Below are 12,678 nucleotides of genomic sequence, written 5' to 3'. Positions count from 1 at the left end.
TGGCAGTGGGAAGATGTCTGCATCCAAAGATGCCATCCGAATAGAGTGCTCCCCAGTAGCAGGCAAGCCACGGGATCCTCCTCCCCTTCCCTCAGCTTCTACTCTCCCCCTCCCCTAAGCCGCCGGGCCCCGCTCCCGCCCCGCCTCCGGTGTGAGGTGGGGGACGGGCGGCGGGCATAGCCGAGAGAAGCCGAGTGCAGCGGACGCCGCCACCTGATCCCATCCAGGCGCAGCCAGGCGAGAGACAGGCACTCTGCGGGCAGTGTCCCCAGCGCTCTCGGACTCGCGCGGATTTCAGGACAAGGGGCCAGAGGGAGCGGAGGGCACCCCCCACCCGGGTCAGAGGCAGAGCCCCGCGGCACGGCGTGAGTACTGCAGTGGCCAGCCTGGGGTTGGGAGAACTAGGGCGGACAGCACCGCGATGGGAGACCGGGAAGGCAGGAGAGTGTCGTGGGGGGCCTAGTGCCCTGTGAATGAGGAGGTGGCAGTCTATCCCCATGGAGCGGGAAAGGGCTTGGAAAGAGGGTGAACCTGGCCTATCCCATATGGTGACCAGGTTCCAGTGACCCCTATCCCTGGGAGGGACTGGGATGAAATTGAGGGAATGGGGGTGGGGTGGGGATGGGTAACGATGAAGAAAGGAGGATGAAGGGAATTGGGAGGCAGGGGGTGGCTGACAGGGAGAGGAGGCTGGGGGGGACCTGGTGCAGGCCTGAGGGAATGGGGGAAGGGAGGTGGTTAATGTGCTACCCCCTCTGCCCTTGCCCCTTCCTCTCTGGGTCCTTAGGTCACTTTCACTCCTTGCTGGGCTGTGCCATTCCCTAAGTCAGGGTTGAGTCTCCAGGTCATCAGGAGGTCAGGCACAAGTGGTCCATGCCAGGATACCCCTTCATCTAAGTGCATCTGAAGCTTGGAGAGAATAGAGGAGAAAGGGATCTTTTAGGAATGGGTGGACATCCCGGCCAGTTTTCCAAGATCTGGCTTTGCTATACTGTTTCTTCTTTGGTTCCCTAGAGAAAAGAAAGCAATTTGCAAAACTGGGCAGCAGCCTGAGGTAGATTGTTCTGACTAAAATTAGCACTGGTATTCTGATGAGGCTGGCACCCTGACCTACCCTGAATGGCAAGGGGATCTCGATCTCTCTGTGTCCATGAAGAAGACAATGTGGAGATTGGGGACTAGTCTGAAGTGTCTTAGGGCAGAAGCCAGGGCCACTGCTCTAAAGCCTGGCCCTGTAACACAACCACCCATCCACACCAACCTCAAGACCAGAAGGAAACCCAGTCCGGTGGCCCCTCGTATAACTCTGAATCCATCTTCAAAATAGGTGTCTTTGCCCCAAAGATAGGCCTGCTCCAATGTTCAAGCAGCATCCGCTCTCCAGACCTGGAATGGTTTGCCTGGCCAAAAGCCCACCCAGAGGAGACAAGGTTCTTACTTTCAAATACCTGAAGGTCTTTCACGAAGAAAAATGTGCCCCGTGCTCTAAAAGGGCAGCACTAACCACATCACAGAAAGGGAGGGGAAGGAGCAAGTCAAGTCCAGGAGGGCCCCCATCCCAAGGCAGGGTGATCCTCACTGTCCCAGGAAGAATTCTGGAACCGTGGAGGCTGCACAGTAATGGACCACCCTATATCTGGAGGTGGTGAGCAGCCTGTGGTGGCCAATGGCTAAAGTCTCTGGTGCCTATTCCTGGGTACTGGTATCCACAGAATTCCTGCACTAATGAAGGCCCATCCCCAAGCAGGCTTCAGACTGGAGTCTGGCTGGGTCCCCACATACAAGCAGTGCAGAAAGTCCCAAGAGTGGAATGGAAGGGCACCCCCTTCACCCTCTCTGGCCAATGCAGCTCCCCATAGACTTGGCTGCTTTGTCAAGGGAAACAGGGTAAAATCAGTGAGTTTAGCAAAGGTGGAGATAGGCTTGCCCCTTGGGAAATCATCATGTCACCTAGTTCTCTAGGCAGGGTAGGGATCAAAGAGAAGGCATGCATCCTCAAGGGGCCAAGAGCTCAACTTCCTCCTGCAGGCTGCCCCACCTAGGTCCAGCCAACTCTGCTCTGCTCCAGTAATTCCTGAAAAGTCAGTGAGGACCTAGGCTGCTTCTTCTGTGCCCTTGGTTGTCCTCTTTGGCTGGACCCTTTACCCCCTTGGCTCCAGGATTAGTCTGTCTGCAGGCTGATGAAGAAAACCAGGTGATGGGACCTGGAGAGAAGGGGAAGCATAACCAAGATATTTTTCTACTTAAACAGTTTTTAAATGTAATCCAGGATTAATGGGGAGAGGAGTGTGTAGAAGAGGGACTAAGAAGCCAAGCACAGGACTCTGGAGGAAGTAGTGGTCAAAAGGGTTTTCATGTTACCTCAGCTAAGCTCTCCTGGGACCAGGTGTCCTAGTTCCACACACATACACATGCCCATGAGGTTTCAGGACTTCCTCCCCTTGGAGAGGGATGTGTGTGTGAGGGCTGAAGCTGAACCTGAAGCTGGACACATGCCCCTGGGGTGAGACAGACTCATCCTGGTTCAGGGATAGGTATGGATGCTGAAGCTGACTTTCAACCTGGGCTGCCAAAGCCTGGGATGCCCTTGAGCCAAGGAATTCTTGTGGGGAAAGGAGAGTGGCCAGTAACCAGGCCCTATTCCCACCTCTTACTCCCACCACTCACCTGGGATGGAGACTTACCTCCTGCTGGAGATTCTCTGTAGGGCGACAAGTAGGAGCTACCTCTGTGCTGCCCCCAACCCCTCCCTGGCCCTCCCAGGTTGCCTTGACCAGGCACCTGCACCACAGTCAGCTGATGGGGTCACCTGGGTTTAAGGTGTCTGGAGATGGAGTCCTGACAGAGTTCCAGGATTTCAGGTGCCTCTTTCCCTCCTGGATTTATCAGTTCTGGGCCCTCAGGGCAGGATCCCAGCTGGGAGGACTCAGGGCTCAAAAGCATGCAGAATTACTGGAACCAGGGCAGGGATGGAAAAGTCAGTTCTCTGTGGAAACAGCACTCATAATGTCTAAAATCATGGATTTTGGAGCTAGAAAGAGTAAGTATGAGTCCCAGTGCTTCTGTTATCACCTGTGTGACCATGGACAGATGACATCTCCTCTTAGAGCCCCATTTTCTTCATCTGCAAAATAGGAATGATGCTTATACTAGAGTTGTAATGAGGATTAAATGGGAGTAAGTTTGTGTGTGAAGGCATAGTAAGACTGCAGTACCAATCGAGAAGTGGAGGATGTGAAGGCCTGGCCAATGTTCCTGAGGAGATCAGTCTCTGGGGAGTCAGGACCACCCCTTGGCTGAAGCAATCAGGTGAGGAATCCTGGAGGAAGGGAAACCTTGAGCTAAGACTTCTGTGTCCTAAGCCATGTGCTAGTACTGAAGCCAGCTTACTGTGGAGACATATAAGTAGCCATGAGACAAAGACGAGTTAGAGACAAGAGAGGCAGAGACCAGGCTCAAGAGATGGAGTGGTTAGAGTCTAAAGGGTTGGCCACAACCCAAGCCCTGTAATTCCACCCAAGACTAGGTTATCAGGAACAGTGAGGAGATAGGGCCTTGGTAATGGGAGGTAGGAATCTGATCTTGCCTGGCTTCTCTGTTCACCCAGCTCACTGGTGATCTCCTCTGCAGCAGTCCTGCTAGGGCCTGGAGCCCATCTCCTCTGCCTACTGCAAACCTGCCTGCCTCCTTCTCCTGCCAGTCTTCTCCGGAACACTGGCCCTGCTACCAGAGCCCCAGGAGCCCCCATGAGTGCTGTTGAAGGGAATCCTGGATAGCGGCAAGGCCCTGGCTGGTCCAGGAGTGGGCACTCCACCATGCCACCCATCCTCCAACGCCTCCAGCAGGTCTCCAAAATGATGAGCCGCAGGAAAATACTGCTGCTCGTGCTGGGGTGTACCACGGTGAGCCTCCTCATCCACCAGGGGGCGCAACTCAGCTGGTAAGTGGGCGGGGCCTCTTTAAGTGGGCGGGAACCAGGGGAGGGATATTCCTCCAGAGCTGTCTAGTTAGGAACAGAACTGGAGGCTCCCTTTCCCATTCTTCCTTCTGCCAGAAGAGTCCTCTGGGTTTTGCTCCCTCCCTCTATTCTGAAAGTGATTTCCATACATATCCTCTGGCGCAACACATAATAGGGAGTGGTCTCCATCGAACAGATTGACGGCTCAAAGCTGTAGAATTAGTTAGCTGGGAGTAGAAACCAGCCCAATTTCTTCCAGTTCCTTCCCACAGCATCGTGTTCAAGTGCCTCTGCAGTGGGCTATACAAACAACTCGTTGTGTGGGGCAAAGCCCTTCACTTCTGTCATTCTATTTCTTCATCTATAAAATGGTAATGATATGTGTAACCAGCTAGTCATCCTGATATGGGTACAGAGTGATGACTGATGGGGACTCAGCCCCTGTTCCTGGGTTCACTTTGTGAACCCAACAAGTCCCTGCACCTCTCAAGGCCTCAACTTCCCAATTTTCTACATGGTCTGGCTCTGAGAATGGTGTGAATGGCCCAGCAAAATGACTTGCCAAGTGATATGTATAGATATTATCCTGAGCCCAAGCCAGCCGACAGGAAACTTCAATGGTGTTCTCAAAGCTGCTTAGAGTTGCCCTCCTTGCCTGATGGTCAGGATAGTAAGTAAGAATCAGGGAAGTGAATCAAAGCCTTCAGGGACCTTATAGGTCATTAGTAATGCTAAACGCCCTTGCTTCATGAGAATCAGAAGTGAAAGTTTTGTGAGGGATAGGAGTATTATCAGTTTTGTATACTACTGTATCACTGGAGTTTACAACAGTGTTTGACACATAGTGGATGCTCAAGAACTATTTGTGGAATGTCCAAAGACCTTAACAGAAACATAATATAACTCTTTAAGCCAGTTACAGAGTAACTGAGAAAGAAGACAGAGAACAAAAGGATTTGGTGATTGAGTTGTCTCCAGATTCTCCTCTAGTTCTGTTTCTCCATATGTAAAGGATTCCTCAAGGATCTCCAAGGGCCTTTGTCCCTTATATTACCCATTTCTGCACAAACAGACTGCCTTAAAATTTAGCAGTTGATGCCAAGTGTAGTGGCACAAGCTGTAGTCCAGCTACTCTATAGAGGCACAACAACCAAGTTAGGCCAAGAAAAGTTAGCAAGACCCTATCTCAAAAACAAAATACACAATGGTAAAGCACTTGCCTAATAAGCATGAAGCCCTGAGTTCAATAACCAGTATGGCAAAAAAAAAAAAAAAACCTTAGTAGCTGAGCCAGGGTGGTGATGTACACCTTAAGTCCAGCACTCAGCACTCAGCAGGCAGGGACAGAAAAATCTCAAGTTCCAGGCTGATTGGGCTACAGAATGAAACCCTGTCTCAAAAACAAAAACACCTTGCAGCCAAGAATCCATGTGTAGCTTACTGGGTACTACTAGTTCAAGGTCTTTCATGGGTTTGCAACCAAAGTGTCTGCCAGGGGTGCAGTTTCATCTGAAGGCTTGATTACAAGGGACAGATGACCTTCAAGTTCACTCAAGTGGTTTAGCAGGCTTCAGTTCTTCGAGCAGACTGATGGACTGAGGGCCTCAGCTTCCTGAGGGCTGCTGCCATGTGGTACCATGCCTACCAAGAGAACAGCTTGCTTCCCTCAACATGACTTGAGAGACAAAGAGAGAGAGAGAAAAAGCCCAAGATGGAAGCCACAGTCTTCTGATACAATCTGAGATGACATCAACAGGCACGTCAAAAAGTCCAGCCACTTAGGGGAGGGGAGTGAAGAGGGGTGCGGCCAATAGGGATGACAAGGCTCATGTTAGAGGCCATCTCCTCTAGTATCCCAGGGGAAAAGCCCAGGCTGTATCACTCTGTGGCACATCCACCACCGCTGGGGAGGGACCGGGGTTCTTTCGCACATCATTCTCTTGCATACTCCCTTGGTCTTGCAGGTACCCCAAATTGTTCCCCTTGAGTTGCCCGTCTCTGAAGGAGTCGCCACCGCGCCCCAAGCACATGACCGTGGCCTTCCTGAAGACGCATAAGACAGCGGGCACGACGGTGCAGAACATCTTGTTCCGCTTCGCTGAGCGCCACAACCTGACGGTGGCCCTGCCGCACCCGAGCTGCGAGCACCAGTTCTGCTACCCACGCAACTTCTCGGCGCACTTTGTGCATCCGGCCACGCGACCACCGCACATGCTGGCGAGCCACCTGCGCTTCGACCGCGCGGAGCTCGAGCGCCTCATGCCACCTGGCACCGTCTACATCACCATCCTGCGCGAGCCGGCCGCCATGTTTGAGTCGCTCTTCAGCTACTACAACCAGTACTGCCCGGCCTTCCGGCGCGTGCCCAACGCGTCACTCGAGGCCTTCCTGCGCGCACCCGAGGCCTACTACCGCGCGGGAGAGCACTTCGCCATGTTCGCACACAACACGCTGGCCTACGACCTGGGCGGCGACAACGAGCGCAGCCCGCGCCACGACGCCGCCTATTTGGCGGGCCTCATCCGCCAGGTGGAGGAAGTCTTCTCGCTCGTCATGATCGCCGAGTACTTCGACGAGTCGCTTGTGCTCCTGCGGCGCCTGCTGGCCTGGGATCTGGACGACGTACTCTATGCCAAGCTCAACGCGCGCGCCGCCAGCTCGCGCCTGGACGCCATCCCCGCGGCCCTAGCGCGGGCTGCGCGCGCCTGGAACGCGCTGGACGCCGGCCTCTACGACCATTTCAACGCCACCTTTTGGCGCCGCGTGGCGCACGCCGGCCGCGCATGCGTGGAGCGCGAGGCGCGTGAGCTGCGCGAGGCCCGACAGCGCTTGCTGCGCCGCTGCTTCGGCAACGAGCCGGTGCTGCGGCCGGCCGCGCAAATCCGCACCAAGCAGCTGCAGCCGTGGCAGCCCAGCCGCAAGGTAGACATCATGGGCTATGACCTGCCCGGCGGCGCTGCCGGCCCAGCCACCGAGGCCTGCCTGAAGCTGGCCATGCCGGAGGTGCAATACTCGAACTATCTGCTGCGCAAGCAGAAGCGCCGTGGCGGCGCGCGGGCCAGGCCCGAACCAGTTCTGGACAACCCTCCTCCGCGGCCCATCCGATCACTGCCCCGCAACCCCCAGGGCCCTTGAGCCTCGCCCGTCTCCCGTGGGTCCTGCCCTCCCAGGAGGAGGCTGTCTCCATGTTGCGCCCCATCGGGGCCTTTTCTTCCTCAGGGGCTTGAGCCCCACGCAGAACTTGGGGGTGCATCTCCCCATCTGAGCCCGCCTCCTCAGCGTGGGCTGAACCTCACCTTCGGGGATGGCACGAATAGGCCCGATTAAGCCCTGGGCCACCCTCTCCCCTTCCCAACTGGTTGGTGACTTTGACAAGAGGTCTAAGGGCCATACAAAACTACACACCCTGCCTTCTTCTGGGACCTGAGTCCTCAAAGTGGATGACTACAAGCCCCAAAAGAAGGGCTGAGCCCAGGAAAAGGCTGTGCTTCCTGTCAGCATCACTGGGCTCTTGCTTTTCCCAGGGCTGCAGGGACCCCGATACTGTCTGTCTTCCAGGTTCTACCCTACCACAGACCTACGCTGCTCCCAGGCTCCCAGAACCAAGAGTTCTTGGGTTGGGTTTTGTGTTTGGTTGGGTTTTCTTTTCTTCTTCTTCTTCTTCTTCTTCTTCTTCTTCTTCTTCTTCTTCTTCTTCTTCTTCTTTTTTTTTTAATAAAACGACTCTAAAATGGTTAGGCTTTATGTCAGTCATTGAAAACCAGACTACCCACCTTTCAGAATGAGGCAGATGCCCAGGAGGTGCTGTGGCTGTTGCCATGAAGACAAGCACTCAGACTCACTCAGTCCCCTGACTGCCTCTCCCACAGGCCCACAACCCTCCTCACCAACACAGACCATGAGGACCTCAGCCCTACTCATTTTCCAAATCGTTGCTTTTCATTCAATTAGCATTTCCTGAACATATCCTTCATAATTTGGGGATTCAGGTGAACAAGGCACATAGGGCGTTTATCCTCATGGAGCTCCTGGGAGACACTGAATCAGCTAGCATGGGAACAAAGAGGAAGGACTGCAGCGAAGAGCACTGTCTTGGGAGGCTGGCAGGAGGATCATTTTCAAGTAAGGAGGTTCTTAACTCCAGTTTTACCTCCCCCGTGTGTCCTTGATGTCACCACTGGTGATAGCTCTGACCCAGATGAGGACTAGTACTTCCCCCTAGTTTCTTTTCAAAGCAAGATACCCTGTGCTTTCAAATGAAACTTCCCTGAGACTGGCAGAGAATTGGGACCGCTGTAACTTGACATAGCTGGACAAGTAATAAAAAAAAAGTAAGACCCTATTTAGGGCTTTGTGCATATCAACTTGAGACAAATACTCTTTTTCCAGGTGAGAGAACTGCTAGAAGCCCAGACAGTGTAGCTTCAGAGTCTTCTTAAGTGCCATGCTTAGTGCCATTCAAATAAAGGTCACATGCCACAGGCTAGGCTGGTTTCTAGGACCTTCTGAAAGAATGTAAAGTGAAGAATGAGATGCCGCTATCAGCTCCTCTCATTTTTCAGAGACAATGGTTGACCTGTTTGGGCAATGAAGTTTGCAGCAGTCAGTTGGCAGGTCATATGATGCTCTTATCATACTGTTTTTTTTTTTAATGTTATAACAAAATACCTGAGACTGGTTAATTTCTAAAAAGTTTATTTTGGCTCTGGAGGCTGGGAGCATGGTACCAGTATCTGCTCAGCTTCTGGTGAGGACCTCATAGCAGGAGGGAAGGAGGGTGCAGTTCAAGGCCAGCCCAGGGAAAAAGTTACGCAGACCCCATCTCAAGCAATAGGTTGAGTGTGATGCATGCCTATCATCCCAGCTATTCGGGAGGTATAGGTAGGAGGATCTCAGTCCGGGCTGGCCCAGGCAAAAACTTGAATCCCTATCTGAAAAATAATTAAATTAAAAAGAGCTGTAGATCTGGCTCAAGTGACAGAGCGCCAAGCATGAGGCCTTGAGTTGAACCCCAGCACCACACAAAAAAAAGTCACATTTTGAGATGAAAGAAGGAACCATGAACATTTCGTGTACCCTTTGGGGTAGGCTCTTCCTGCAGTCTCTTCTCCCAAAACACACTAATCAGACTGGAGGCATAGCTCAAGCGGTAGAGTGCCTGCTTTGCAAGTGTGAAGACTTGAGTTCAAGCCCCAGTCCCACCAAAAAAAAGAAAAAGAATATGCAAATGGTGCTGGGAGAAGGCACGACAATGGCACTAGCTGACATTTATTGAGGACTTACTGCGTGTGCTAGGTGTTTTTCTCCATTCTTCATTCATTTTAGTTGAATCTTACATTACCTGCAAGTTAGGTATTATTCTTATCCCCACTTACCAAAAGGGAAACTGAGGTACAAAAAGGTTGAAGTGCCCTGGCTCACCCAGCAAGCAAAGTTGAACTACAATAGAAACCAGAGTGCTCAGACACCGAAGTCCTGGTCCTGCTGCAACTTCTGCCATTGGAAAACACTGTGCTGCCCCCTCACCCACACCCAGCAATCCCTACAGTCTCCTTATTAAAGAACTGCCTTGTAAGGCCTCCTGAGAGTGGCCTTGGTGGGAGGGAGAGAGAAAGGGAGGGAAGGGCAAAGAGCCCAAGTGCTTTGGGAGTCTTCGGTAAGCAGGGCACGGTGAGAGAAGCTGGTTTTCTGCCAACACAACTGGGCAGCTTCCCAGAATGGGCAGGAGGAGTGGAGGGGGACTGCAGGGCAAGAGGCCTGAAGAAAGGGCCTAGATTAGCTTCTTTGACCTGGAAGGGCTGCTGGAATCTGAGGATGCCAAGGGGCCACCATCCCCCTCCCCCAAATCCTGCTAGCACCTACAAAGTAGCAAAGGACGGGATGGCCTTCCTACCCCCATCTTCCACCCTCATTCCAGTCTCATGGGATTTCACAACACACAGGCAGCAAGGGGTGCAGGAGTCAGACTCTAACACCCCATTACGAATGGGAAGACCGAGTCCCAGAGAGGGGATGTGGCTTTCAGGGGTGGCCCTGAGAGTAAGGACACTCCCAGTAGTGGGGGCCACCAAGGGCAGGATCTTGAGTCCTCTACCTCACCTTTATCTATGGCCCGGAACTCCCCCCTTCATTGTTACCCATAATTGTGAGAGTTGAAGACTGATGTCTTTTTATTTGGTACTGGAGCCTAAAAACAGCTTGCTGTTGGGTTTTTGAAAAGATAAACAAAATTGACAAACCTTTAGCTAGACTAACTACGAAAAAAAAGAGAAAAGACCCAAATAAAGTCAGGGATGAAAAAAGACATTGCAGCCAATGCCATGGAAGTGCAAATGGTCATTAAGGACTGTTATGAACAACTGTACAAATTAGAAAGCACAGAAAAAAGGGATAAGCTTCTGGGGACACATAACCTACCAAAATCGAATGAGTAGAAAGTAAAAACACAGACCAGTAACACATAGCAAGATAGAATCAGTAACAAAACATCTTCCAACAAAAAAAGTCCAGGACCAGATGGCTTCACTGCTAAATTTTGCCAAACTTATAAAGAACTAATTCAAATACTTCTTAAACTGGCCCAAAGTATCAAAAGAGAGGGAAGCCTTCCAAATTCATTCTCAGAAGCCACTATTGCCCTGATATCTAAACCAGACAAGGAGGGTTGGGGGTGTAGCTTATGAGGCAGAGCACTTGCCTAGCAAGCACAGGGCCCTGAATTCAGATCCAATATCACCAAAAAGAAAAGGGGGGTGGGGTAAGGGAGGAAAGCCACACAAAGTCCCAGTACTCAGGAGGTTAAGATGGGAGAATCTCAAGCTCAAGACCAGCTGGGCTACATAGTGAGATTCTGTCTCAAAATGCAGACATACACACCCCCGGCAAGGATACAACAAAACTAAAAACTACAGACCAATATTCTTGACTAATATAGATGCAAAAATTCTCAAGAAAATACTGACAAGTCAGCTGGGTGCTGGTGGCTCACACCTGTGATCCTAGCTACTCAAGAGGCAGAGATCAGGAGGACTGAGGTTCGAAACCAGCCAAGCAAATAGTTTGTGAAATCCTATCTCGAAAAAAATCCATTCCAAAAAAGGGCTGGCAGAGTGGTTCAAGTAGTAGAGAGCCTGACTAGCAAGTGTAAAGCTCTTAGTTCACATCCCAGTATTACACACAAAAAAAAGAAAGAAAGAAGTTAGCAAGGCAAATACAACAGCACATAAAAAAATTATCTACCAAGTAAAGATTTATCGGAGGGATTCAAGAATGCAACATACACAAATCAATAAATGTAATACACATGTCTACAAAAGGAACAATAAAAAACTTTTGATCAAGCTGGGCATAGTGATTCATACATGTAATCCCAGCTGTTTGGAAGACAGATTGGGAAGATTGTGATTTGAGGCCAGCCTGGGCAAAAAGTTAGAGACACTCCAATCTCAACCAATAAAAGCTGGGTGGTGTGCTCCTGTCATCGCAGCTACACAGGAAGCATAACTGGAGGACTGTCTAAGCCACATTAGGCATAAATGTGAGAACTTATCTGAAAAATACCCAACACAAACCAGGGCTGGTGAAGTGGCTCAAGTGGTAGAGCACCTGCCTAGCAAGTGTGAGGCCCTGAGTTCAATCCCCAGAACTACCTTCTCCCCCCACAAAAAAGCTGAAAATGTCTCCTCTAAAGTCAGGAATGATACAAAAATGCCCACTTTGATCACTCTTATTCAATATAATATGGAAAGGATTAGCCACCATGATAAGGTAAGAGAAAGAAATAAAGAATATTCAAATAGGAAATAAGGAGTTCAGATTATCCCTGTTTTGAAGATGATATGATCTTAGGTAAAGAAAACTCCAAAGATTCCACCAAAAAAACTGTTAGAACTGATAAATAAATTCAGTAAGGTTGCAGGATACACAATCAACATTTAAAAATCAGTGGCTTTTTTTATACACTAATAGCACAATTGCTGAGAATGTTAGTCATTTTTTCATTACTGTGACAAACACCTAAAAGAAACAATTTCAAAGGAGGACAGATTGATTCTGGCTCACAGTTTCAGAGGTTACAGTCCATGATCGGCTGGCTCTATTGCTCCTGCCTGGGTTGAGGCAGAACATCATGGGGGAAGGGTGGACTGGGGCAGAGATACTCACCTCATGGTGTCGGGGAAGCAGAGAGACAATGACTAAAAGAGAAAGAGGCTGGGGGCAAGATATCCCCCTTCAAAGTCATGTCCCAGCAGCCCACTTCCTCCAATCAGGCTCACTATTCACAGTTTCCACCACCTTCCACTGATTAGGTCACTTTCCCAAAGTCCATCAGCTGGCACCAAGCCTTTAATACATGGGTCTTTGGGGGGACATTTTTATCCAAGCCATCACACTGAAAGAAATCAAGAAAGTTGCTGGGTTCTAGTGGTTCACACCTGTAATCCTAGCAATTTGAAAAGTTGAGATTGGGAGGATGACAGTTCAAGGCCAACCCAGGCAAATAGTTTGTGCGATCCCATGTCCAAAATAACTAGAGCAAAATGGACTAGAGCTGTGACTCAAGCAGTAGTGTACCTGCTTTATAAGTGTGAAGCCCTGACTTCAAACCCCAGTCCCATTAAAAAAAATCAAGGAAGTAATCCTATTCATAATAGCTACAAAAATAAATAAATAAAATACTTAGGAGTAGAGTGTAGCAAAGTGGCTAACGTCTATAATCC

General features: G+C 50.5%; 1 protein-coding gene across 5 annotated transcripts; it reads left to right on the top strand.

The window, feature by feature from the left end:
* The first annotated feature begins 88 nt into the window (after positions 1–88).
* Gal3st3 (galactose-3-O-sulfotransferase 3) lies at positions 89–7,692 on the top strand. Of its 5 annotated transcripts, none has more exons than XM_074049452.1 (4): positions 89–365; positions 3,196–3,309; positions 3,631–3,940; positions 5,923–7,692. In XM_074049452.1, exons 3-4 carry the CDS (start codon positions 3,816–3,818, stop codon positions 7,091–7,093), a joined length of 1,296 nt encoding a protein of 431 aa, XP_073905553.1. In that variant the 5' UTR covers positions 89–365; positions 3,196–3,309; positions 3,631–3,815; the 3' UTR covers positions 7,094–7,692. The 5 variants fall into 5 exon arrangements, with proteins under 5 accessions (XP_073905553.1, XP_073905540.1, XP_020020336.1 ...); XM_074049439.1 differs by having other exon boundaries at positions 3,608–3,940; XM_020164747.2 differs by lacking the exon at positions 3,196–3,309 and having other exon boundaries at positions 3,634–3,940.
* The last annotated feature ends 4,986 nt before the right edge of the window (positions 7,693–12,678 follow it).

The sequence above is a fragment of the Castor canadensis genome, chromosome 1 (genome assembly GCF_047511655.1).
Source record: "Castor canadensis chromosome 1, mCasCan1.hap1v2, whole genome shotgun sequence".
NCBI lineage: Eukaryota > Metazoa > Chordata > Mammalia > Rodentia > Castoridae > Castor > Castor canadensis.
The sequence above is the reverse complement of the archived record's forward strand: the minus strand, read 5'-3'. Positions and strand labels throughout refer to the sequence as shown.

Excerpts from the sequence above, each read along its gene's own strand:
- Gal3st3 (XM_020164747.2), top strand. The coding sequence starts at position 3,816 with ATGCCACCCATCCTCCAACGCCTCCAGCAGGTCTCCAAAATGATGAGC. Across the intron at positions 3,941-5,922 it reads CAGGGGGCGCAACTCAGCTG|GTACCCCAAATTGTTCCCCT; the intron begins GTAAGTGGGCGG and ends TTGGTCTTGCAG.